The sequence below is a fragment of the Pogona vitticeps genome, chromosome 12 (genome assembly GCF_051106095.1).
Source record: "Pogona vitticeps strain Pit_001003342236 chromosome 12, PviZW2.1, whole genome shotgun sequence".
Lineage (NCBI taxonomy): Eukaryota > Metazoa > Chordata > Lepidosauria > Squamata > Agamidae > Pogona > Pogona vitticeps.
In genome coordinates, this window is record NC_135794.1 from 16,449,224 (window position 1) to 16,477,217 (window position 27,994).

The 27,994-nt window shown below is 41.3% G+C and overlaps 1 protein-coding gene across 4 annotated transcripts; it reads left to right on the forward strand.

Annotated features, from left to right (window-relative positions):
* Positions 1 to 39: 39 nt before the first annotated feature.
* On the forward strand, positions 40 to 27,981 carry SPG21 (SPG21 abhydrolase domain containing, maspardin). 4 transcript variants are annotated; one of them, XM_072982183.2, is made up of 9 exons: positions 40 to 175; positions 6,775 to 6,866; positions 18,837 to 18,998; positions 20,015 to 20,095; positions 21,573 to 21,718; positions 22,946 to 23,054; positions 23,587 to 23,694; positions 26,137 to 26,277; positions 27,307 to 27,981. In XM_072982183.2, the coding sequence occupies exons 2-9, from the start codon at positions 6,804 to 6,806 to the stop codon at positions 27,433 to 27,435; spliced, it is 939 nt and encodes a 312-aa protein (XP_072838284.1). In that variant the 5' UTR covers positions 40 to 175; positions 6,775 to 6,803; the 3' UTR covers positions 27,436 to 27,981. The 4 variants fall into 4 exon arrangements, with proteins under 4 accessions (XP_072838284.1, XP_078237027.1, XP_020667838.2 ...); XM_078380901.1 differs by lacking the exon at positions 40 to 175 and adding an exon at positions 325 to 485; XM_020812179.3 differs by lacking the exon at positions 40 to 175 and adding an exon at positions 337 to 580.
* Positions 27,982 to 27,994: the final 13 nt, after the last annotated feature.

Here is a 27,994-nt window from a genome sequence, read left to right on the forward strand (position 1 = left end):
GTGATGGACGGGTCCCTTTGGTTCCCTCCCCCCCTCGGAGGCGGGGCTTGGCGGGCTGCTTTAGAACGCCGCGAGACTAGGAAGCGGCGGCTGGGGACGTACCATTGGGGGGGCGGGAGGAGGGGGGGTGAGCGTCGCGTGCCCTGCCGTCTGTCCCGCGGGTGAGGAAGACCTGGTAAGAGGCGGGAGGGGGGGAGCGGGAAGGAAAGCGTGTTGTCCTCCCTTAATGAGGAAGGGTCTTTGTGTGTGTGTGGGGGTGCAGGACCCTAGAAAGGTGGGTTTTGGGACGCCCCCCTCCCCGCATAAGGGGTAGTGGCGGCTCAGGAGCTCGAAAGTGAAGGGGCTGACAGGACCGTTATTGTTGTCCTCGTTACTTGCTATTGTTAAAAGCTTTGTCACCGTCGTTCACGGAGGAATTGCTGTGGAGGGCTGTGAAGTGGGCAAAGGAGCTTCCGAAAACCCTACCAAGTCATAAAAGTCCTGAGGTGGGGGGGGGGGCTGCCACTTATGCACCCTCTCCGCCTGGCCTACCTTGTCAGGTTGTTGTGCAGGGAGGGGAAAAAAAGCCGAAAGAGGATTGGTGGGTGCTCTGCTTTGAACTTCTGGGAGGAAAGGCAGTGCTCAGCAATGTTAATCATACAATTCCCCCCCCCCCGGAGAACTTTGTGTGGGGTCCAAGGTGTGGGTGTGAAGGTTATATGGGGATAGGGGGACTAGGAGGTTGGAAGGCAGCTAAACTCGTGAGAAAGGTGTGGCTTCACCCAAAGAAATAAAAGGGGCTATAAGGGGGGAGACAGGTGTGTGCACTTCATCTTCCACAGTGAAAAACAAGGCACGATTTGGGTTGAAAGTTTAGTTCATTGGTGACTCATGTCGTTGATGTCCCTCTAGATATTAAATGTGTAGGAGACTTGGTGTATTGTGCCTTAGTGAGAGTAAACAAGTCTTACACATTTTTAGAGAAAAATGTTTCACTGGACTGTCTGGGACTCCCCCCAATTGGAGGTAGATTGTTCATAATCTTAGTAAGGATTTCAGAAGGCGAAATAATATGTTCTTTCGTATAATTAAAAAAAATACAATTGTAACTCCTCCACAAAGCCTTTGACTTAACTTTTTAGTCCTCTTCCCCTGCTGAAATTATGCTGGACTATTCATGCCTGCTTTTTTACATACTTATTCTTAATTTTTTCCTCCTTTCTTTTCTCTGTTCTGTTTCCGGTCTTTCGAAATTGTAGACTATAAGTTATATGAGGAAGAACTCTCTTTGTATGAAAGCCATGGGTGTTGTTTAGGGTAATAAAAGTTCACTTGTGTCATAAAAGGATGTAAAAGGGTTGTTGCTTGATTAAAGAAAAAATGGTTATTTATGTTTGATTATTTAGTAGGTACACTGATACTGTAGATTTCCTGCATTGAACTCATTTGCATGACCCTTTTCTTCCTGGCTTTAGCCTTTTGTCAACCCTATATGTCTCAAATAGAGAGTGATTTGCTTAATGTCACCCAGTGAATTTCATGGTTCAATGTGATCTAGAATCTTTACCTTGCAGCACTCAAACTAATACTCCTGTGTTTTTTATATGATGAACACAAACTATATAACAGGTACCATATTTAGGTATTCTCTCCTGCATGAGGGTGAACACCTCTTTGGTTGTGCTGCCTACCATGTGTAGTTTTTATATTTATGTGTGAAATAAGGTAAAGATGCGTTTTGCCACCTAATCAGTCCAGAACCTTTTTAATGGTCTTACTGATTACTGGAGTGAAATATGAGTCTGTACAGGTATACAGTACTCAGCAGTAAGTACTGATGAATTCAAAGGGAGCTTATTTCTAGTTGTATTCATTTAGAACCATGTCTTTTCCAGAAAGGATAGCTGTGTTTTATTGCAGCAGAATCTACAAAGTTTTATGACATCTCAAATGTCAACAAGCTGTTTTTCCTGCAGTAGAAGAACATTTAGCCAAATAAAACTTGTTAGTCTTAAAGTTGTCACAAGGCTTGGTTTTACTTCAGCCATGAATGGTGACAGTCTAGTAAGAATGGAAAGCTGGAGCTGTATTGCTTGGGTTCCAAAGAGTCTGCTGTGATGTGAATTCTGGGTTTTGGAGAAGATGGCAAAATTAGATTCAGGGGATTTTGGGAAACTCAAAAAGATTTGTAACTTTGGTTCTTGATCAATGTGATGTGAAACGGGAGGTTTTGTTACACCCATTTCCAGCTCTGCTTGTTCCGTCCAGATGTGTTGAAGTACAACAGCCATTGTTTCCCATCTGCATGAGTATTGGCACTTGGAGGATGTCAAGTTGGGGCATGCTGGCTTCTTACATTTACACAAATGTTCAGCTAAAACTATAATGCAATGAAGATCCTTTCACTAAGGTTGGCTTGCGTATACGATCTATCATAAAGATACTGTATACTTGGAAAATGTGGCTATGTGCTGGCATTTTTCATGTTTTTCTCAGTCCCCTGGTTGTTGATAAGAAAGTCTGGGTTGTTTCTTAGGATGCGTTGTCTTTGATTTTGTCCACAGACTCATATGACGCCTTAGAGCAATGAGAGAAAATTGCCAGTGTGAGAATGTTTACTACTAGGGATGATGGTTGTGTTTGCTCAACCATCCAGGAGAGCTGCCGTGTTTGTGCATGTTCCCTGGATAGTGAGCTGGGGTGAATATTAATTCAGTCATATTATTTTGTGTTCCATTGCCCCCAAGGTTGTCCAGAGTGGCTGGTGTACCGTCAGTTACATAGTTTCTACCCAAAGGCTTAAGACACAAAACAAAAGGAGAAATGCACAGGGAGAAAGAGAGAAGTAATATTTTAATCAAGTGTGTTGGAAGGGCCCTGGTTTCTGCAGTGTGCAGGAGTGGCTGCTGGTGGACGGACACATCTTATTTAGCGCTGTGAACCTGGAAAATGGTTTTAGAGCCTCCAGGGCTATAATTATGTGTATTACCCTGAATATGAAAAAGAGAAAGCAATGGAAAGAAAGTAGATTGGAGGTGTGGAAAGTTATGGCCTATATTGATATTTCAGCCATCACATGAATGTAACATCTTTGGGTTTCTACTCTTGACCAAAATAAATAAAACGGCATTGCTTTTGAGTTTGCAGTAGTTTGAGATTATGAGTTTGTACACAGAAAGTTGGAATGACAGAGTCTAACAAGTTAATAGTGGAAACTGGCGATGTCTCTTTATAATAAGGCCTGACACAGTCCAGAGTTTTAAGAATGAATGTCTGCATATTTCACCACCAGACAGAACAGCTGACTGTGCTTCACTTCATACATAGGTATCAGCAAAGGATGAAAACAGGGACTGAAGGGATGGGGGGGCTCTGAAAAGACAATGTTTTCATTATGTTACTTCACATGATTTTTCTGTTAATGTTGGCCAGTTCAACATTACTAGACCTAGTGCTATTCACCATGATGGTGGGGATCTTCCTGATGGTGTTAATGGAGATTTGGCTAATTTCCCAAGTGGCTTTGACTTGGTTCTTAAATTGTCTGTCATAATGCCTTTTTTTTGGTTAAAAAATGAATTTTAGTGGCTGAAATCCTTTTGCTTAATGTACTAAGTGGTACTAGAGTAGGCGCATTGAATCAATGAAGATTTGTTGAGTTAACCCCTCCATAAATTCCACTGACTCAAATGGGCATGATAGTTGAGACTTATTGCACTAAAGAAATTGGCAACTAGAGTAAGACTATGTGAATTGATTAGAGGAGTTGACTCACCAAATCCTCATTGATTCAATGGGTTTACTCTAGTATAATTTATTAGACTAGTAATAACAACAATAATATTTATTTATAACATTTATATTTCAACATATATTAAAACAAAATTTCTGTCATTATATTTTGAAAGATAAAAAATAACAAACTTCTAAGGCAGCTTTCATGATCTCTCTACGGAGGTTAATCACTAAGTAAGGCCTATATTTTAATAATTTTTTGTCCTGTTGTATGCTTTTTTTCTTTCATGAAGTCTGCTGTCCTGTTCAAGATGAGGTGCAGTGGGGGGACTTCCAGTTCTATAGAATGGTGTGTTTTGTTACTGTGCCTGTTTTGTCTCCTCTACAAGTCTCCAGTTTCCTAGAGCGAAACTGGAGGTGGGAAGAGTTAAGACAAATAAACTAATTGTTTCGGGGATGCCAATAAAAAATGTTGAAAGCGAAACAGCTACTGTCTGTACCGCAAACATCCCTAGAACTTGATATTTCTCTCAGTAGTATTCAGACATAGCTCAAAGGAAAATTGTGGTACTGTAGTTATAAATAGCACCAACTCTTTTTACTTCAGAGAAAATAAACCTTTCCTTTTAGAAACCTTTCCTTAGATTATGTAAATAGATACTTCCTCTTTTTGAGGAGTTTTATATTGTTGTGCCCTAAGTATGATCTGAGCATCTACCTCAGCTTCAATATAAAATATATATTGAGCTTTGTTTATATTTTTGCTTGAATACGAAGGTTCAATATCCATAAAGTTCTCTGTATCTAAATTGGTTATGCAGATCAGTTCAGTATATGAAGAATATCAGGTGTTATCTGTGGTACGGTGATTAAACTGCAGTACTGCAGCAAAGACCTCTGCTCATGAACTGAGTTAATTCCTGATGGATTCAGGTAGCCAGCTCAAGGTTGACTCATCCTTCCATTCTTCTGAGGTCAGTAAACTGAGTACACAACTTGCTGGAGCAGGAGGAGGGGGAAATTTGTAGCCTGGACAATTAAAGTATGAATTGCCCAGAGAGTGTTTTAAACAGTATGGGGTGGTACATAAACATCATGCATTGCCTTGTTTTATCCTGCCTTTTAAATTTTATCTGCCAGCTCCTTAACCAAATGAGATTCCAAAGTATCTCAGAAGGGAGTTCACTTGCCAACAGCGGATCTTAAACTTAGAACTGAATTGCCAGTGAATTATGAAAGCCAGACTCTAAATGCCAAATTAGAAATAAAGTAGCATTTCACTAAAAATGATGCAGGCAGTGTAGTAGGCATCTTTCAGTCTTGAGAGAGTATGGTAACATGCTCTAAAATAATAGAGTACTTGGAACAGTGTCTAGTGTGGCCTAGAAGGCCAATTCGAGAGTGACAATCCTTCTACACTGAAGTCAAATACAATCTGTCCAGCTCCCTGATTTTGCTGGTTTTGGGACTGTGTCTTTGCCTCAGCCTGCTGAACAAGTGTCTCTTCAAATTGGGAGAGGCCTCCTGCCTCCAGGTTGAACACTCAGATGTCAAAGTTTCCCATCTGTTGAGGTCCATTCCTAAGGCCATCAGATCCTGCTTGAAGATCTTATATCACAGATGTGGTCTCCCTCTGGGGCGATTTCCCTGCACTAATTCTCCATACAGGAGATCTTTTGGAATCCGACTGTCAGCCATTCTCAAGACATGCCAGAGACAACGTAGCCATCTCTGTTTCAGTAATGTATACAAGCTAAAAATTCCAGCTCGTTCTAGGACTACTCCATTTGGAACTTTGTCCTGCCAGGTGATACCAAAAATGCGTCGGAGACAATGCGTATAGAATGTGCTCAGCTTCCTCTCCTGCTGTGCACAAAGGGTCTAGGACTCACTGCAGTACAGAAGTGTACTCAGGACACAGGCTGTATAGACCTGGATCTTGGTATACGCCATCAGCTTATTGAGCCATACTCTCTTTGTGAGTCTAGAGAACATGGTAGCTGCCTTGCCAATGCATTTATCTAGCTCGACATCTAGGGAGAGAGTGTCAGAGAGCGTTGAGCCAAAGTATGCAAAGTCATGAACAACCTCCAATTCTTGTGTAGAGATGGTAATAGAGGGAGGTGAGTCCATGCCCTGGCCCATGACTTGTGTCACAGGCAATATAACTTCTGGTTATTTGCAAAATATTGTTTGGTTCACATTTTGGGCTCGTAGTTGAATGTTTGCAGAATTCGGAGAGTTATTTTTTAGCAAAAGATAGTTTGGAAAGAAGGGATGTGGTCAACGTCCATAAGAGTAGCACTTACTTGGAAGCAACTTTTCACAAATTCTGGAGACTGTTGAAAGATTGCTTGGACAGTTTCAAATATGCTTGTGCAACCCTCCGCTCTTTGTGTCCCTACTATAGTGTTTTGAGTCTGCATCACTATCCCATTCCATACATAGCTTAGTTCATGTAGACCTGTACAAGAAACAATTACAGATAACAGTAGGTAGCCTATGTATTGTTGGTTTTATGCAAAAGTTTCTGCTGTGCTGTTTTGGTTATTGTCACACTTTGCCAGGCTGTAATATGAAATCACACCATAAATTTACTTTGTTACCAGTCTTGGCAGGCATAGACAGACCTCCTAATATTTTGGACATTATGCTTTAAATTAATTTCAGTTTTAAACTTCCACTTTTTAATCTCTTCCCCCAGCTTCATTTCTGGGCATGGCTTAGAATTGATTTGTAACTGGGTGCAGTTTGGAAGGAAGAATATTCAACTGATGGGAGTTGAAAGCCAGTTTACCTTGAAAAAAAATCCCTTGAATACAGAAAGCATCTGGTGGCAGCTTGAAGACTAACAATTTTGCATTGGCATGTGCTTTCATAGACTAGCTCACTTGGCATATTGAAGTGTGCAACAGTCTTTGAAGTACTACAAACCTCTGTGGTTTTTTGTTGCAACAGACTAAGAAACCTAGCCCTCTGGTTTTTTTAAATAAACAAGGGCTTTTTTGAATTTATTTTAAATGTATGTTCTTCATCTCAACCTTTTTTCCTGTGTTTCAGGTTTTCCTTACCGTGGGCCGCTTACCATCATGGGAGAGATTAAAATCTCTCCAGACTATAACTGGTTTAGAAGTACAGTTCCTCTTAAAAAGGTAAGTTCAGTTTTCATTTGCCCTCTGATCTTGAGCTAAGGCCTGTAGATACGAAATCTGTTCGCAGTTCTGTTTAGATAGTAGAGTAACCATGTGTCCTACCCTTGACTGAGGGCAGTCGTCTATTTGAAGGCATCCTCTGTTTACAGGGATGTTTAGATCAACTGTAGTTTAAAAGCAAAGAGTCCAGAAAGAGAGCAGCAGAAACATTGATGGTTGACCTTTTGTTATTAAGTAACTGAGCAGGGCTCTTGAGGACAGGACATTTGGGAGATCACTCATTTATAAGGTGATCATAAGTCGGAGGCGACTTCATGGCATGTAACATTGTTAAGTAACACCGGGACAGAACCTTGGGAGGGCACAGAAAGCACTTGGACATATTTCAGATGGGCTTCTAGCAATGCTAACTAAAAAGCATTGTGAGCTAGTCTGTATTTTATTTCCTTAACACCTTTCTTGGTAGATATTAAAAATATGGAAGAAGAAATGGTAAAACATGGATGATCGTAAGCGGGAGATGTTATATATGGACATGACAGGGAGATTCCATGAAAGCCTGAATTGAAAGCACATGTAGTAACAGTCCCTTCCATGGTAAAATACATTGTAGTGGAAGAGACCTAAATACAGTGGTGCCTTGCACAACGAGTGCACCGTAGAACGACGAATCCGCACAACGGGGCCGTTAAGTGAGGGGAGGGCGCGAAAATGGCTGCCGGCCATCGGAGAAACATCGCTGTACGGTGAGTAAAGCTGCTATTGGAACGCATTCAACTAAGTTTAATGCGTTCCAATGGCTTTTTTTGATCCGTACAGCGATGTTTTCACACAGCGAGGGTTAATCCGGAACGGATTAACCTCGCTGTGCGAGGCACCACTGTATTGACTCACCATGTTAAAGATGCAGAATCTTGTACAGTGTTTTTGTGTGGTCTGTGTTGTGCATGTAGGCTCATGTTGTATGAACAGTCATGGATCATAATAAGCTGTACCATTCTGGATTCTTCAGGGATTGAAGGCGATGATTCTCCAAGCTTGTTGATGTTGTTTTAGGAGACTCGAGCCATGCTGAAATATTAATAGTATTTAGAAACGTTTGTTCTTCTTTCTACAACTAGAATGTCTGACTCTTTTGTCAATATGATCAGGATAAACATAAAACCTCTGCTGTCAACAAAGGCTTTACAAGTGGTGGAGCTGAACCAGACTGTTGGAAGGCTCCCGGAACTATTCGGCCAGCACGGCCACTGGTTTGGTGGGTCACAGTGCAGCCGTGGGAAGTCTTGTGTCACAAGTTGAAAAGATGGGAAAGCAATATCTGCAATGCAGTAGCTGTTGGTGTTTGTAGATGTTGTTGGTCTTGGTTGATGGCTATGTTTTAGCACAGCGGTACCATAAGGAGGGTGGCCTGTTACTTAATGATATGTATGTGTGAACTTGCCTTCTGTGAGGTGTACAGATAACAGCAAGTTGTAAAGCTGCTTCTTTTCTCCAGTTTCACAGTGAAATGAGTTTGACTCCACTCCTCTCCCCTGCAAAACAAAAGCCATGAAGCATCATTCTATTTTAAGTCTCTGGTTTCATGTTAATATGTTGCTCATCAGTGAGAGTTATAGAGCTAACATGGTGTAGGAATTAATTGGACTCAGAAGACCTGGATTCAAATCCCCACTTAGCTTGCAGCTCAGTAGAGATGACCTTAAATCAATCTTAATCTCTCAGTTTACCTCACCAGGCTGTTGTTAGGAAAAACTGAGGAGGGGGAAAGCCATGCATTTCCCATTGAAAGAAAGGCAGATTATAAATACACAGGCAACTCCTCTTTATCTGCATGATGACCGTCACAATGTTTCTCACGCAGGGCCAATTTGTTCCTGACTGTTACAGTATTTTTTTAGAATCTGAGTGGAAGAATTCGCTTGGGGATAAAACGATTCACTGGCCACATTTGGGCCACACACCTACCTTCTTGCAAATCTGATGTGTCTGGGTTTGAAGAAAGGTTTTATTTATTTTTTCCTCCACCAAAGGGCATTATTGGACTCTAATCGATATTTGCAATGGGTAGGGAAAAGAGAATTAAAGAGTCTGCTTTTGATGTAAAATGAAGAATGTGTATTTCCGGAAGGAACATAACCCTGGCTGGTTGATGTTCATACTGTTTAAAGTACTACCACCAGCTCCTCAAAAAGCAACCAGGCCTTGTAATAGTAATCCTTGTAATAGTAATCCATAATTATTTTGCAATTCTGCCCATCTGTCATATTTCCCTAGTTAGCTGTAGAGTTCCTGCTTTTCCAGTTTGTTCTGCTGCCTCTCTTCCTTGAACTGCAGGAATGAAAAGATCACTTGAGCCTGGAGCTGTGGATTGAATGAATGACTGGGGAACGGGAAAGGCAGAAACCTCCCATGATATCCTAGGGAATGTAACAATATTTCTGTTTGCAAAGGCTTCTTTGCTTCTTCTAGCCTAGAAGATTGTTAGAGGGTTTTTAAAATTCCCCCTGCCTTTTGATTTCTCTCTACAAGACATACTCTATACTGGTCTGTGTGGTTGAAGAGAATCATTATAATCCCTTGGTGCTCTGTTTCGTATGCACTCAATTTGCTTGGCCCAAATTCTAGCTCAGACTATAATAGGTTATGTGGCTTTACAAATCTTGTAACTTTTTGTGTCTGGTGGGCTGTGCTTATGGATAGCAAGTTGTGCAGCCTGACTTACACATGTCAGTTGTTATTAATGTACAACCAGACTGACTTTACATCCCAACTGTGGGCTGGTGCTGGGGCTATCTGTGGATTAGTTTATTAGAAATGCACACTATTATTATTGTTATTGTTGTTGTTGTTGTTGTTGTTATTATTTTTATTTTATTTTTATTTTTATTTTTATTATTACACTAAATAGCTGAGCATGGTAGGAAATAATGCCCCTGTGTTTTTTTGAATTGAAATGGGATTCAAATCTATTATTCCATTTTCAGATGTTGAAATAGCTTCCTGTGTGGTTTTCCTGACCTAGCTGTGGATTGTTTACCACTCCTGTGAACTGCCGTGCAGATATGGAGAAAGACTTATAGAAGATTCTGTAGATGGCTGAGTCTAGATATGTTAGATCTTACTGAACACCCTTTATAGCAGCTATAACATCTTGGAGATCATAGGCCCAACTCTGTAGAACTTGCAAAGTCATACATAGGCTATGCTCTGACATCACACTGATGCATTGTTAGCCAGTATCATTTTATCTCTAGCTGGATGCCTAGCTTGTTGCAGAAACCTTGCAAAAGGATGTTTTTAATAAGCTGTTCTTTCTTAAACGCACCTTTTCCTATTTACGTACTGTGAAGTAAGTGGATGGAGCTGGAAGTGGAAGAAAAGGTTTAGCACATATATTGGGGAGAGTTTATTATGGAATAGTGCTCTGAAGTTTGGTTGTTACTGTTACATGCTGACAGATTGCTACTCACTAATGGTGACCTTATGAGCTAGTGACCTGCAAAAGGTCTTATAATTTTGCAGGCTCAAGGCTGTGACTTATTGAATCAGTGTTATCTCATATTCAGTCTTCCCATTTTCCTTGTATCTATAATTTTTTCCAGTGACAAGGCATTATAAAACTACAGGGCAGTTTAGCCCAGTAGTGGGTAAATTGCAGCCCTCCAGATGTTGTTAAACTGCAACACACAGCGTGCTTCACTTTGGCTATGTTTACTAGTGCTGCAAAATGCAATAGAGCAACATCTGGAGTGTCACACCTTGCCCGCCCATGGTTTAGATCAAAGGTGGGAAGCTTGTGGCCTTCCAGATGTTGAGAAAGCAACTCTCATTACCATTCACCATTAATTATGCTAATTAATTTTGATGTGTTTGGAGTTTCCCGTCCTGGTTTAGACAAATGCTTTGCCATGGGAAAGTAACTCAAAGTGGCTTTTCCCATGAAACTGTTTCTACTAGCTCAGATCATACCTAGCTTAAAGTTGTTTGCATTGAATGGCAGCATTTCTACAGGATTTCAGACTCCATCCCAACCCTGAGATGCCAGGGATTAAGCCTGGGATGTTGTAGATGCAAAGCAAGTACTATTATCACTGAGCTACAGTGTGTCTGGAAAGCTTTCTGTGATGTAGTGAACTGTGACCTTGCCAGGTGAGTGTGCATTCAATTACTGTAAATTCAGATTACCTTGTGACTGGGTGGGTTTGATTTAATCATGATTTTAATTTTTTAAAATCATTTTTTGACAATTTAAATTTGAAAAATCATTTAAAAATTAAATTGGGATTCAAACTGATTTTTTAAAAAAAAAAATCATTGATTTTCATCCACCCTGCGACAGTATGGAAAAATATAGGCAAAAAGCAACTTGGTAAGACTAGCTCATTGTGTTGGACTTTATCTCTCAGAATTCTTTAATGTTTATGGCCATTGAACTTGTCCAAGCTCTGGACCTTGTGATTGAAGATGGTTGATGCAGACAGAGGCTAACATCTCCTGCTAAGCATAATCAGTTCCAAACCAAAACCCGAGCTTCTTATCAGTGAGTGGTCCTAAGCAAAAGGTTTTGCTTCTGTTAATAAGCAAACACTTTGTACTAAATGTGAGTTGGAGACTTGCCAGGGACTTCCTGCCACACCAACTCTGCTCAGAATGTTTGTTTTCCCCTTTTGGGTGAACAGTAGAAGTTTTCTTTTTTTTTTTTTTGAGCAGCATGTGATCTTTCACATGGTCTGCGAAGTACAGCTCTTGCTGTAAAACCAAAGAGGTCCAGCTAGTCATCTCTTAGAATTTCCTTTTAAAGGTCAACCCAAGCCTTAAGCAATGCAGGCATAGGAAACACCAAATGTTTGCTATTGTTTTCTTCAACAAAAGTTCTGCAGGGTTGAATAAAGCTGATTTTTTTAATAAGCAAAAAAAGAATTATAAACAAAAGGTTTAGTTGTAATCTATAACTTCGAAAATTAAGGGCCTTTTTTTTGACTTGAATAGTGGGTAACAACTGCCCTTATTTGTGTTTCAAAATCCTATGCCACAGTCTTACTAAATGGTTATTGGTTTTTACGTTCTGTTGATAGCTGTGGTTAAACATCCTGTGAGCTTTGTTTTCCTGCATGTATGGCTATCTGTATAGCACTTCCAATATGTTATGTTCCTCCCAACTATAGTTCTGGTAGTTCTCAGCTATGCAAATCTGTTACAATTTGAAGAAGGCAAACAGGTGTAGATTAAAGATCGCACACTCGATTGAGCTGAAGGATAAAGCTGTCTTTCTTGGGCTGTTGTGAGAGGCACCGACAACTGTGCAGGCCTCTGTACAGATGTTACCAAGAGAAGGGTTTGATATAACCTCTGCCACTGCATCACCCACCATATGCTTCATGTAACTATTCTGTAGTCCATCTTACACAGTTGTGAAACATGGAGACAACTCTTAAGAGGGCTAAGGTTTCAAGTCATTTGAAGTGAGTTGTAAATTATCCGAAACTGCATCAGATGGTTATTGGTGTCATGACCCAGCATCCCTTTAGGGAGTGCTTGATCCCCGAACAGGGAGTGTCTGGATGTCTGTGTACCCCTAAACTGCTGAGTAGAGTCCAGGTGACCACAGCTAAGGTGTAACACAGACCCCTTCTCACAAGTCTATTCTAAAAAAAAAATCCTGCTTGCACTTAAGTTTAACAAGAACATACACATGAGCTTCGTAGTCTGTGAGATTTACCAAGCCTCAACAAGATAGGAGTCTGTAGCACTCTGTGACCTTACAGCCTCCTTGGAAGCAGCTCAGCAGACTTGCTGTTCAAAAGACCATTCTTAATGATTTTATAATAAGCTCTACAGAGAACCATTAAAATTGCCCAGAATATCATTGGGCTCCAGCTACCAACCCTGGATGACATCTTCACATCTCGCTGTCTGAGGAAGTCACACAGCATCCTGAGAGGCTCTTCCCATCCTGCTTATAACTTTTTTGAACTGTTACCATCTGGCAGAAGATATAGAACAATTAAGACTCGGACCACACGTTTTCTCAATAGTTTTTATCCCAGAGCTATAATTGCAATTAATAATGAGCTTAAAGACCACCAGTAGTGAATAATTAGTTGGACTGTGTTACTTGGCCTGCAGTGTAGATGTTTGTATTTTTAGTGGGGGACTTTTAGTGGGTGGGGAGTGTTTGGGGAATTTTATGTGTGTGCATGTGTCTGGTCTCTGGGTGTCTGTGAATTTCGTTATATGTGTATATACTTACAATGACAATAAATTATTATTATTATTATTATTATTATTATTATTATTATTATTATTATTATTATTATTATTATTAAGAATAAAATTTTATTGAAAAATAAAGTCTTTATAAATATTTAGTTTGTTGCATAAGCAAAGCATAGGTTACATTTCTATAGAAAATTGCAGTTAAAATCATAACAAAATTCAACTAAGTAAAAATACTCTAAAATTATAAAAAGCTTCTTTAAGGGTAGGCAAAGGGTATAACCCCCCCCCCCTCTTTCTTACTGCTGTTCTACATTCCAACTCCCTTCATCCTAACATAAGGAAAAAAAGGTTCAAAATGTTTCCTAAGCCTCAAGGCAGACAAAGGAACATTCCACATGCCACAATGTCCATTTTCTACTCTCGAAGCACCACCCTTCTTTTCCGTCTCTTGAGGTGTTGACCAATTGGCGATTACGACGTTCCGTTCTCATCACGCCTTCTATTCCCAGGAGAAATCCAGGTGTTGTTTTCTTCTCCTCATCTCGGACCGAATCTAGACAACATGTTTTGTCTTCACTCCTTATTGTTTCCTGACAGTGCTGGGTACAAGTAACTTTCCCATCGTCTCTTGGAGAAAACATTCCCATCATACAAAATCATTCTTACACAGAACCAATCTGGATCCATTTTACATTTCTTCACAACTACATAACCCATCTTCATTACGTGCCTTAACCCACATATTCATGATCACGACAGTTGGATTGTTTAATAGTGGTCTTCATCCTTGTGTTCTACCACATAGTACGTTTATTTAATAAGTGGAGAGTAAAGAGCCTCTTTTACTTGCAAGTAACAGTCTGTGAATTCAGATTCATTGGAGTGTGTATATGTAGGTAAGGTAAACACACAATGTTTTTCTATATTGGTTTTTTTTAACATTTCTTTCTTTCTTTGAAGAATTGTTCTCAATATGAAATGCCATCAAAACTGAAAAACTTAACTTGAGCTCAAATCTAGAGATGGGCAGAAACCGAACCATGAACCAGAAAAAAACATGAACTGGGCTGATTCATGGTTTGGTTCAGGAATCCTGTTTTGCTGAATCAAAGTATTGAACTTTTTCCCCCCTCGGTGATTTGTTTTCCTTTGGCCATATGGGATAGCCACAAATCATTATGAACCACCAGTTTTCCCGTCTGTGCCCACCTCTTCTCAAATCCTGTATACTTTTAGTTGGGTCTGTATTTTACTGAGCTCACGTGGATGTGTTTCTGAGTAGACATGTGCCTAATTGTGCTGGCCATCTTTTGTGCAAGTGTTTGGTTATCTGGCCTCCGTAAGAGCACCCATTTGTTAACAAATTATTTTCTTACCTGAATGATTTTATCGGAAGGATAGGGTGTTCATAGTTTGCTTATTCAACTTTCAGGATATAGAAACGGAAGTTGCCCTCCTGTTTCTCTTCTCTGAATCTTGAAAACTCCTCTACCATGGGCTTTCAGTCTCATGCTTCGATGTGGAGACATTGAAGAAGCAGATGAGATCTGATTTCTGTGTGCTTGAGATTTTGCTTTTGTCTTCCTTAAATTGGCTCTGTTACTGAAAAGAAAAACATTTTGGTGCACACATGGTTTGATTTCCATCCTTGTTTTCAGAAAGTAAGAATAAGTGACATTTGTACTTGCCATATGAACTTTCAGGGGACCTGTGGCCATTTTAGAAAAACAGTGGCTGAAATCCCGTTGCTTAGCATAAGCATATTCATAACACTCAGTCTGTTCCTAGCTGGCAAAGAGAGTCATTGCTAAGATTCCTGGAGGTGTGTGCGGGCACTTTAATCCAGGAGCGCTTTCTTTGCAGAGTAGGAAGCATTACGAGCTTTTTCTTATGGTAAGCAACGGAATTTCAGCCAGCATGGTTAGCTCTGAGACAACAGTTGGCTGGAGGGATCTCATAGCACGTTGTGGCAGAGAGAAGGGGAAGAATATTACATTGGAGCCCAAACTGCAGTGAGTATTACAAGAGATAATTATTTTGTAATCTCTTGCTTTGGAAGACAGGAGCTTTTAAGATACAAGGAACTGGGCATGCTGTTCATGGATAACATATTGTATTCACAAGCTGTGTTGCTTTATTTATAGAGATGCATTCAGATGGAAAAGAAACTGATTATATTTCACAATATATTTCACAGTATGTTGTAAGGCTGCATATACATCAAAAACTACATTCTCAGTTTATGTTTAAAAACTACATTGTGTTGTAGGATGGGTACAGGACATCATTAGCCGCCTTTGTGAGTAGGCATATCTTAACGTTTTCACATACAATGAGTTTTTAAAATATCAGTGAAACATTGCTGCTTGTATGAGAGTGTTTATTGTTAACTACATTCTGATCCCCAGTGTTTTATAGTGGGTAACAGAGTAACAGACTAGGACTCTGGAGAACAGGGTTCGAATCCCCGTTCAGTCATGGAAACTCACTGGGGAAGTAGAACTGGGATTGGGATTGCTGTATCGGTTTTGATTTGATGGCACACAACAACAACAATTTGTGGAAGCTCTGGCACTTGCTGAAGCGTCCATTGAGATCGCCTTGTCTGAGAATAGGAGTATTTTAGATTTCCAGGATGTGCCACCATCTGGAATGTGTAAAATACGGTGAATCGTTTTGCCCTAATTTTGCTTTTGTGGCTGTCAGATACCTGAACCTCTGCCTGGCTGAAAAAAAACTGAAAATTAGCCAAAATGTAGCGGAGAAACCAGAATTTCAGGTCCTGGAAGTCTCTAAGAGCAAAGTTGTTCCTTTAAAACCAGCCTCCCACCTAAAACCCTTTAACAAAATTGGAACTTGGTTACCTTTGACATCTTTAAGCACTGTTTTACTTTGGCTTCAGTCCCTTCTGTAAGAAACGGTACAGAAGGTAGTGTTGGGGAACTTCCGTTTGACAACCCTGGCCATTGGCTCACTACTTAGTGTACAGATAAACTGCTAGGAGAGATTGTTTGGAGTCTCAGGGCCTGAGTATTATGAGTATGCCCAACTTTATCTTCCCTTTCTGTTTAAATCCAATACAGTGGTGCCTCGACTTACGAACTTAATTGGTTCTGGAATGATGGTCGTAACTCGAAACACCATTTCCTGTAGGAATGCATTGAAATGCGATTAATCCATTCTGGCCAAAGGGAAAAAAATCACCAAAAAACCACACACCCGGCTGCAAGACCCATCAGAAATGTGATTAATCTGTTCTGGCCAAAGGGGGGGGGGGGACTGAAAAAAAAACAGATCCCGCAAGACCCGCTGGAAACACGATTGATCCATTCCGGCCGAAGGAAAAAAAAATCCCTGGGAAGCAAACGAACCCTGCAAAACCCATCGGAAATGAAAAAAAAACCACCAAAAAGCAAACAAACACTGCAAGACCCGTTGTAAATGCAAAAAGAAAAACCCTAAAAGCAAGCAGACACTGCAAGACCCATCGGAAATACAAAAAAAGCAAACAAACCCTGTTAGACTCATCGGAAATGGCGGAAAAACTCCCCCCAAAAAACCAAATCCTGCAAGACCCATCACAGCATAGAAACATAACTCCACCACCCAGCCCAAACCCACGCTGCGAAACCCACCCAGAGTACAAAAAGTAGAAAGCAGCACCTTATCAGGCAGTCTGAAGCCTCCTCCAATCGCACACTCTCTAACCGCTGGGGTGAAAGAGCTACAAAGAAACAGCTTCTTCGCCACCAACGGTTAGCAATTTGAATTCTGCGGCTTTTCCCCTGCCTTTTTTCTGGTTGTAACTCGAAGGTCCGGTCGCAAGTCAAAGCAAAATTTTGTGGCCGGAGCTGGTTGTAACTCGAAATGGTTGTAAGTCAGGACGGTCAATCTGTTCTGGTTCTGAACCAGTATTTGATGTAGTTGTGGTTGAATATTGCTAGAGATGGGGCTGGACTATCTACTCACAATTTCGCCACAGATGCGAGCTTGTCGGACCTTCCCATTGTGCCATTGTCTGCAGTCGATTACCCAGTCCTGGGAGGAGGCAGGACGATAAGTCTCTCTGCTAGGTTGGAGAGTGGCTAATCCATTGCGGAAGCATCTGTGGAGCCGCTGGCAGCGGCGAAATCGTGAGTGGACAGTCCAGCCCCATGGGGCCGGATCCTCGTTATTTCCACCTGTGCAGGGATATTCGTATACAAATACGAATACCCCCATCTCTAAATATTACCCACATTGCTTATTTATTGGATAAGCAGATCTGCAAATAGGGGTTTCAACATATCTCTGAAGATTCTCAGTCATCCAGGTGTGGTTATCTTGAAGGTGAGTTGTGGCAACTGGACTTCTTTCTTGTTAGGTTGAAACATTTCGCTACTCATCCAAGGAGCTTCTTCTTCAGTCCGAGGAGAGGTGGTAGGGGATCCCTGATATCTCCTCCAGTTGGTTTCACTTTCCTGTCCTCTGAATAGGCTTGTTAGAAGGACAAAGGACTGGGGGGGAGTGAGGGAAACCAAAGTGGAGAATATATCAGGGATCTCCTGCCAACTCTCCTCAGACTGAAGAAGCTTAGTTGGATGAGTAGTGAAACATTTCAACCTAACAAGAAAGAAGTCAGTTGTTATGACTCAACTTCAAGGGGTTTCAACTACTGTATTTCCCCGAAAATAAGACAGGGTCTTATATTAATTTTTGCTCCAAAAAAAGGTTATTTTCAGGGGATATTTAATTTCTCTCACTGTGAAACTACTGTATCTCCCAAGGAATGCTAGGCTGATCTCTTCCCCAATGTGTATTTTTCCCCACATGGAAATGCCTTTTTGTTCCAGCAGGCTTTTGACAGATACACTGGGAGGCTAGAGAGTGTCTGATTGCTAAGTCCAATTGGAGAGGCCTTTCTCTGTTCTGACTCCTGACTTTGAAAAGCTCTTTCCTTTAGGGGCCAGCTGGTGGTGCAACTGGACTCATTTCAGAAAGAATGTAAAATTTGGTTCTTTGTCCGAGTACCTAAGACTGAGTGACTACAAGCTTTGTTTTGACTTGTCAAGCTCTGGATTTCTGTTAATTTATTGAAATTAGTTTCTTATCTATACCTCACTCTAAGATTTCTAGATATATTACAGCTTGGATTTTTTAAATGAAATAAGTGAATAATACATAAAGATACAATATGATGCTAATTTCTTATGGATTTTATTTATTTATTTATTTATTTATTTATTTATTTATTTATTTATTTATTTATTTAAACTTATATGCCGCCCACACTACCCGAAGGTCTCTGGGCGCCTTTATATGTTGATTAATCTGGTTTTTAAGGGTTTTTTTTATTTTATTGTTAGTTACCATGGGTTTTTGGAGAGAGAAAGAGGAATTGGAAATTAACAAAGAATTACTTGCTATGCTATTAAGCATGGTTTTCATTGTAGAAGTGCAGCATTTTAAGTACAGATGTATCTCATTCAGAGCAACTTGGAGCAGTTGGTAATAGAATACAGCAGTCTTGTTGGTAATAGAATATAGTCTTTCATCCAGAGAGCTATTTCAGGCAAACCAGTGCTTTTTCTTGCCCAGACCCACAGCCCCTTCCATATTTTAGCAGAAAATGCTTTCAAAAATGCAGGGTAGACTGAGCTCAAGAAAATCTTTACAGACATGGAATGTTGATCATAGCGGTTACAGTGTGCCTCAAAGGTGGCTATTGCTAAATAATACTCATCTTAATTTTCTGAATTCATCTTGCAGATTATAGTAGATGATGATGACAGTAAAGTTTGGTCGCTCTACGATGCAGGACCTCGAAATATCAGATGCCCTCTTATATTTCTTCCACCTGTCAGCGGAACTGCAGATGTGTTCTTTCAGCAGATTTTAGCCTTGTCTGGTTGGGGTTACAGAGTCATTGCTGTAAGTATCTTCATCACCATTCTGAAACTCAGTATTTAACCAAATACAAAGATAAAGTTTTTTGCTTTGTTTTCGAAAGTCACATGAAACAAGCTCAGGGTTTCTGATTCTGTCCCTGTGGAGGGAGTATGGGCGCATAACTCTTCAGTGTGTCTGCTGGACCTAGAAATGTGCTTATCTCTTACATAGCTTTGAAATTTGATGCCAGGAGTATTCTAACTGCATTTAACCTTGGTGCTCTTTTCAATGGTAAATCATGTTTTTTACAGTGGGATGTCTTATGTCACACTGTCTAATCCTTCTTGGCAATGCACACTATGGTTATGAATAATCACAACCTTTATAAAGATACAAAGTGTGAAGGTTGTTGTAAAAGCCAAGGCTCAAAGCCTTAGATCATACAGATCTTGCCTGATTTATCTGTCTTTATTGAAGGGAGACCAGGGACTATTCCACAGGTATAGATTTTATATGTGGGAGGCTAATGTGAACATGCCTTTGGGGTCCAGGGCTTCAAACCACTTACTTTGGGTTGTCATGACAATGGTTCCTGGGAATAAGAACATGAATGTATTTCTGAAAATGCAGAACACTTTAAATGTATGCAAATTTATGTTTTGAAATTGCCCTCCAGAATGTGTTGTCAGCAGTGTTGCTCTTTTTGAATGAGAATAGATTTTGCACCATGCCTAAACATTCTGCTGCCTTTTAGCGTATTAAGGGCCAGTGGGTATAGGGTTAGGGTATAGGTATAGCCTGCTAAATTTTTAAGGTGCAGACCCATCCAGAAGTTGTATTAAAGTTTTTATTTAGAGAATAATAGGATTTCAGGAGGGCTTAGATTGTAGCTGGTGGCAAACTCAGCACAACATGTGCTTTCCTTGTGGAGCATGCCGGTGTGTTTCTGCTTCTGATTATTGTTGTTTCAGATGCCAGGAGGTACAAGGGATTAAGATTGTGCTTTTATGTTCATACCGTTCTGTTTCACTGTTAACCCATCTTTTCAATTACTTTAGCTGCAGTATCCAGTTTACTGGGAGATCTTTGAGTTCTGCGATGGATTCAGAAAACTGTTAGATCATCTACAACTGGATAAAGTTAGTGCCCTGAGATTGACAAATAGCCTGTGATTACAATAAAAATGTTAGGTAAAAAGCCTAGAGTTTATTAAGAATGACCTTAATTGCTCCAACAATGGGAAAAACTCTTTCAGATTGATTTTGTGGCTATTTTCAGGACCACTTTAAATAAACAACTTACTCTAGTTTTTGCTAGTTTTTTCCTGTTCTTAATTGTAGCAGATCTTTGACAACTGTCCTTCTCTAAACCAGCTGGTGAACTATGGCTTGCATAAATTATAGGCTAAAGAGTATGTATGTTTTGAGTTTATTTATACAATCTTATGTTAGTCTTCATCAGAAATGTGCAGTATAATTAAAAAAATTACATTGCAAATTACATTACACTGTACATTTTCAAACATTTGTATTTGATTATATATTGTTCTTCATCAAAATTGGAAGAAAAAGAACTTACTTCTGTGGGATAAATGAATTTTGACCATAACTGAGGCACATTAGGTGATAATGGAGGAAGTCATATGTTTATTAATTCATTTGAGATATTTACTTCTTTTAAACTATTATAAGCTGGTAGAACATATAGTGGTGCCTTGAGTTACGAACTTAATTGGTTCCGGAAGATGGTTGTAACTCAAAGCACCATTTCCCATAGGAATACATTGAAACATAATTAATCCGTTCTGGCCGGAACCCCCCCCCCCCGAAAAACAAAAAAAGCAAAGTGTGCTGCTTATATACCCCCCCAACACTGCAATACCCATTGGAAACACGATTAATCCGTTCCAGCCGGGAAAAAACCCCACACCAAACAAACAAACAAACAAACAAACAAACAAACAAACAAAAAACACTGCAAGACCCAGCACAGAAACATAACCCCCCTCCAGCCCAAACCCATACTGCAAATCCCTGTACTCACTCAGAACAGGCATTTCTGAGCAGAAAGCAGTACCAGGCAGGCCAAAGCCTCCTCGGAACGAACACTCTCTAACCACTTGGGCGAAAGAGCTACAGAGAAGCAGCCTTTTCACCGACCAACGGTTAGCAGTTTAAATTCCCGCCTTTTTTCTGGTTATATCTCAAAGCTCCAGTCGCAAGTCAAAGCAAAATTTTGTGGCTGGAGCTGGTTGTAACTCCAATCAAGACATTCATAAGTTAAGGCACTACTGTAGTGGCTAAGTAAGAATCAGGAAGGCCATAATTTGAATCCCACTTCTTTCTTGACTTCTTCCTAGAATAGCTTTCCTTGAAGCTGTTTACTGTCTGGGGATGATGGGCATTGTAGTAGAACACATCTGGAAGGAACTAGCTTGGACAAAGCTGCACTAGCTAGATATGGGCAAGCCACACTCAGTCTTACAGCTCCAATATGGGGGATAATATTGGCCCAGTTCTCATGCGATCCGAAAACTAAAATGCTGTTTTAAAACTAATCAGACAATAGTAAATATCAGCAATGTGCTTCTAAGACATCTTTGCATTTTAAATCTAGGTTCACCTCTTTGGTGCTTCTCTGGGGGGCTTCCTTGCTCAGAAATTTGCAGAGTATACTCATAAATCTCCCAGAGTGCAGTCCCTGGTTCTATGCAACGCTTTCAGTGACACCTCCATTTTCAACCAGACCTGGACAGCAAACAGGTGAGAACAAGAGATTGACTTGAGAGAGAGAGAGAGAGAGAGAGAGAACATTAGGGGGCCTTAAATATTATTTGTTGTCTAATCTTTTCAGACTTAGTTTTGGGCAAGTTATTGACAAATAGATCTTGTGCTAGTGAAGCTGTGTTTTGTTTTTTACCTGGAAAAAGTGGCTGCTCAAAACCAGCTTTCAGAACCCGTGTATGTTTAGTGCCTTTCATTTCAATACATGGCTTCCCAGCCTGTGGGTTGCAACCTCCAAGGGGGTTGCAAAGTGTTTTCTGGGGTGTCACCGTGGCTTTCGGAGGAAGGGGACACGTCACCCTTGGCTCGCCTCCTCCCTTACTTTTATCCGACCAAGACAAGCTCCCTGCTGTGGGGGCTTTTGGGCCCCAGGGACACCCCTCCCGAATGCTCTCCTTCTCCAGCGGTGGCTCCTCCTTGGCTCTGGTCGCTGGATGGCTGGAACCGGGATCAGGAGGAACAGGAGGTGGGACCCATTGGCAGCCCTTGGAAGCCAGGCCAGCCACAGCTTGGTTTGAAAAATGAGGAGGCAGTGACCAGCTAGAGGAGGAGAGGAGAAATGGTGGTGGAGGAGGAAGAGGCTGCTGCTGGCGCCATCTTAGAGAGGACAGCTGGGGTGGAGGAGGTGATGGAGTCACTACCTGAAGTGAGGATGGGAAGCGTGATGGTTCCCTTCCTGAGGGAAAACTTGTCCTTCCCCCAGTAAAAACCAGTTTAACCCACTCATTACCTCCACCTCCAGGAGCCTTTTAAGAGTCTAACAGGGTAGAGCAAGTGGCTTTAACAAATACTCAGCTGTGAATTTTAAGGTTGATTGCCCGGATGCAAGTACAATGTTCACTTTAAATATTTGGTTAAAATTATATTCTTAAAAATTTATCTTGAATGTGCTTTCTTTTTCCCTAGCAATGCCTGTTTTAAGCAAATGCGGCAGAGAATTTGCAGACTACTTGGTTATTACAAAAGGGGTTTGTGACTCGAAAAACGTTGGGCAACATTGTGTTAATAGAATAAAACCTCATGTGATCTTAATGGAAGAGGTTTAACTAGTATATGCTTTCAACACTGGGAGCTTGCAGTGTGTGTGCAAATATCCAGCACAAACAGACCATTGTATGTAGTGTTTGTTGTGACTGTTTTAGTGCCCCTCCTAGAGGCAGGAGAAAAAAAAAATCCAAAGTCACCATTATATTCCTCTTTTCCCAGTTTTTGGTTACTGCCTGCTTTTATGCTGAAAAAAATAGTTCTTGGGAACTTCGCATCTGGCCCAGTAGACTCTGAAATGGCTGATGGAATTGATTTCATGGTTGATCGGGTAAGAATTTCACACTTTCCAATGTGCTGTGCTATAATTTGATTTCTAAAGTTTGCCTGCTGAAAGCACACCGAATCTTAGATAATTTCCTCTTACCTCCTCATCTATCTTTCCTTCCATGTCATGTCTTTTAGATCAGGGGGCATCAACCCACGGTCCGCGGCCCCGTACTGGCTTGCCAGAACTGGGCCGCGGATACGGATCTCTGCCCCCTGCATGCATGACATGCTCCCCCGCGAGTGCGACATGCTCATCACATGAGTATGACGTGCCCCCGCCCCCGTGCATGGAGCTCACTCCCACCAGCCGGTCCATGGCCCCAAAAAGGTTGGGGACCGCTGCTTTAGATTGTTAAACTACAGGTAGGGATGGCCTTGTTTTTATTCCAAAACGAGCCATTCTGGGAGACTTCTCAGCTTATTTTAAAATGTATGTAATAGACCTATTGCTGCTTTGGGAATTTCTTCATTACCCCATCTTAGACCAAATTCAAAATCTTCTGCTATTTTTGTTCCTTTTAAATTTCTGAAAGCTGGAAAGCCTGGGCCAAAGTGAGCTTGCCTCAAGACTGACCCTCAACTGCCAGAATTCCTATGTGGAGCCTCATAAAATTCGAGACATTCCAGTCACTATCATGGATGTAAGTAATCTTCTTGATCAGCATTTCATTGATGTGGGTTGGGAAAAAATAATACCAGTTTTGCACATTTGAGAGAAGATGTGTTAGGAGTGATAAAGAGAGAATGAAGCAAAGGTGGGCCATCTTGGCTTGTCCCAGCAACTTTGCCAACAAGTTGAGATCCATCAGCCAGAACCACCCATCAAAGACCAGTTTCTGCAGAGGTAGTTCCAGAAGGGCAACCTGAGGGGCAGAGCTCCTCGTAGGCTCCCTGCTGTGTTCTGTGAAGAGTTGTACTTTGAGGTGACCTGTCTCTAGGCAGAGGTAGAACTTGCATTTTCTTCAAGTGTGGGGCACAGTTTCAGAATACCATGCGGTCACCATGCCAGCTGGGGTAACCCTATAAAGTGCATTTCAGCTTTTCCAAGTTTTGGGTGACTAACGTCTCATTGGGGTGATGGAAAGTTAGACACCTTAGGCTGAACTCTTGTTTGGCATAGTAAATCATAAGTGGAGTAGGCCCACTTAATCAGTGGAATGGAGTAGACTCACCAAATTCCCACCGATTCAATTGGCCTGCTCTTGTTGTGACTTACAACGGCAAGATTTTTGGCTGTTGCAGGAAAAATAATAAAGTTTTGCGGTGATGTAAAGATCACCGTGGTTGATTTGGATTAAAGTTTTCTGTGCTGACTTTACTGCTGCCCTTCTTTGTGAGTCAGTTGGCCTCATTCTTTTATTTTTGAATAAAAACACATGTCCTTACACTCATCCAAAACTGTAAGATGTTTAAGTAGAAAGAGATTTCAGAATCCTCCTTCCTCACCTTCTTATTTTCCAGTGAAACAGGAGATGGAAAAGGGCACATGCAGGGTGCTTGTCGACCTATGCACGCCTGGCCTTGCTTCCATGGAGGGAGAGGGCTGCCTTGAATATTCCAGCCTGTTTGACCCTCCTGTGAGACAGTGGGGCAGAGGAAGGAAGGAAGCAGCAAGGTGGAATTCCGCCTTCCTCCGCTTTTGCCACAACTAATGTTGCGAGGAGCTCTGCCTGAACAAAATGAATGAGCTGCTTGCAGCAGGTGCTGTAGAGAGAAGACACACACTTTGCTGTGTGAGGATCGGTGGCAGACTCGTAGAGATTACGAAGTGAACCGTAGAAGAGGTGTAAAAATGCTGGAGAGAAATGTTTGGGATAGGAAGAGAGAATTAAGTGAGGACAAAACAGACTCTATTGTTTTCCCCATCCAGCAAATCAGTTCACAGGCACCAACGGGTTATTTCTGCCATGGTGTTTGAATTTGTGTGTAAGGGGGTGTGGAGAAAGAGAAAAGCATGGAAAAAGGGACAAGTGGCAGTAACAACAGTAGGTAAAGAAAGAGGTCTCCTCTTTCAGACCTTAGCCAAAATTCCCATGTCTATCATTTGTGAGAAGAGAAAGGATCAAGTGCATCTCCCTTTTGTCTCCTTCACTCCCACTGCTTCCTTCCCAGTTTTCCCCCTTTTTCAGTTGCTCTGTCTTATCTGTTGGCTCTTTGCTGTTCCTCTGTGATGCACCAGGGAACAGACGTGGCTGGAAATGGAAAAGGAGGCACCACTCTTCTAGCAGACAATGGAGAGATTTTCATTTGGCCATTCCATTTGCCTTTGCCTAAAGCAAACACCACGTCATGTGTGGGAGAAGCCATGTCAGCTCCAGTGGTGCCCCTTGCTACACAGTTGGCTGTGATCTTGGCCAATGGACATGAGAAGGGAGACTCTCTTCCTAGGCTAGATAGACACCCCAGAGAAATGGTTGTCTCTTGTGGCCAGTGCTGCAGGTAGTTGTTGCTGGTGGGAGGCGAGAAGGAATACCAGGCAGAACAGTCAAGGTCAACCTTGAGTGACCCCCACCATGATGGAGTAGCTTATCATAACACATGTTGCAGTCCAGTATCAGCACAAGCTCTCCTGCCAGATGTTTTTCAAATATACTGTAGGTGGAAAAAACATAATTCCCTAATCCTGTAGAACAGTGGTCCTCAACCTCGAGTCCCTAGATGTTCTAGGACTAAAACTCGCAGAAGCTTTCACCACTAGCTGTCCTGGCAAGGACTTCTGGGAGTTGCAGTCCAAGAACATCTGGATACCTAAAGTTGGGAAGCACTGCCCTAGAGTACAACTCCACGCCATTAACTCCGCCATTTCCTGTGGTGCCAGGTGACAGTCTGTCATTTCCATGCCACTTAATGCTTGCACTAATTGCCCTGCCACCATGGATGTCTCTAGGCTTGTTGATCTGGTAGTCCTCCCTTTGGAGGAAAGTGGTTGGGATCTGTAAAGAAGAAAGCCCTAGCTATGCTTGGCACAGGGGCACTTTCTCAGCATCAGACATAAACTCTGCAGCCAGCTTCTGTAACGAAAAGGCTCTGACATGAGAATGCAGAAGATTGATTTTGACCTGGACTGGTTGTCTGTTTCCTAGGTGTTTGACCAGAGCGCTCTTTCCACTGAAGCAAAAGAAGAGATGTATAAACTGTATCCTAATGCCAGGAGAGCTCATCTCAAAACAGGGGGCAACTTTCCTTATCTCTGCAGAAGTGCTGAAGTCAATCTCTATATCCAAGTGAGTCCACACTTTGACTTCCCTCCTTTCTCTACCGTGTTTCCCATCATTGCATTTGCTTGCACTGCCTAAGGTGGTGGGGAAGGGACATATTTTAGGTGCAAACAGAATCCTGCCTGAAAACCTGGGAGGTTAATGGTAGTCATCATTGACAACACGGGGGTAGATGAACCAATGATGGAGGTTATCATGTTGTCCTGAAGGGGAGAAAAGACTGAGCAGGAAGGATTTCTGTGGCTGGGCTGGAAGAGAGAGAGTTCAGCGGGTTTTACGAAAATGGGTGTCTCTTCAAACTGATGAATTAATGGGCTGTCCAGTAAAAGTCATGGCACCTTTGAATGACCTTCATTTTCAGTTACTGGTAGTCTGTTTGGGTACGTCTAACTCAGAGCTTTAGGAAGGTTACCTCTATGGACCTCACTCTCCCATGGTGATACTGTAGCCCAAAAAAGTAACAGGCACACATGATGTGACTTGATTGCGCTGATCTTCCCGACAATTTCATTTTACAGTAGCAACCCCCCCCATTCAAGGGGGATTTTTCTTTTAATATCTTTAATAATTTCAAACAGTGGATAAGTGGATCAGTGGATACTGATTCCGTGGATAAGGGGACCGTACTGTATTGTCAGAGATGCCTGTCAAAATCCAGTTGACATATGGAAGGGCATTGATGGAAGCACTTGTAATTTTTGAGGTCCTTGGCAAGCAACTAACATGTATGATCAGTTGTGCAACCAGCGTAGCTCTGATGCTTGAGGAGCAACTGGGGGGCAGGGAAAGTTCACATCGTTTGCACAGTTGTATTTACACGATCACATAAGCCAACACAGTTCTAGACTCAGTGAAAGGGTTCTGCTTTCTAGAATTACTCGCATGTCTCGTGTACTGCAATATCCCTTGTAGCATGCGAGAAGCAGCAGCCAGCATAGTCTTTGTTTCTACAGAGAAATATGTGAGTCTGAATGTCGTACAGAATTTGTGAAGAAGGATGAGTGTGTATTTCTTTCTGATTAATCTCTCTTGTAGATACACTTGCTTCAGTTCCATGGTACCAGATATGCTGCAATTGATCCTTCCATGGTCAGCGCAGAAGAACTCGAAGTCCAGAAAGCCAGTCTCCAACCCAGCAATGAGCAAGAACAGGAGGCATTGTAGTTCTTGGACTTGAAGGTTTACTCCTTTGAGCGGTCGTCTTCCCTTACAACTGCATCTTTGCAACCTGCCTTTGCTTTACTGCTAAACTGGGTCAAACTGTGTCCTGAAAGAAGACTGGGTTGATTTCATTAATTGAAATACAAGCATGGACACTTCTTCATATCCCTATTGACATGCTTAATTCAGATGGTAAAAGTTAAGGATGTGACCTTGGAAGACTCATTTAAGACAATTTTTTGCTACCAAAGCCTTTATGATTGTGTTCTTATAAAGAATAACATTTTAAAAATATATTATATCCATGCAGAGAGGAATATGTGTGTATGTATATATCATGAGCAAATTGCATATGTCTGGAAATTCATTTATAATTTGAATATTTAGTTTCCAAAACTATGTTGAAGTGCCAATGTTGCTATTATTTTTCTTTATGTAGTTGCAACTTACTGACTTTGTTTGAGATCAAAACATTCTCTCTCTTTTTTTGTAAATCCACCTTGCTATCTAAATAAACTTTTTGAATAAAATCACAGTTGAGAAAGTAAAGAGTTCTTTGTTA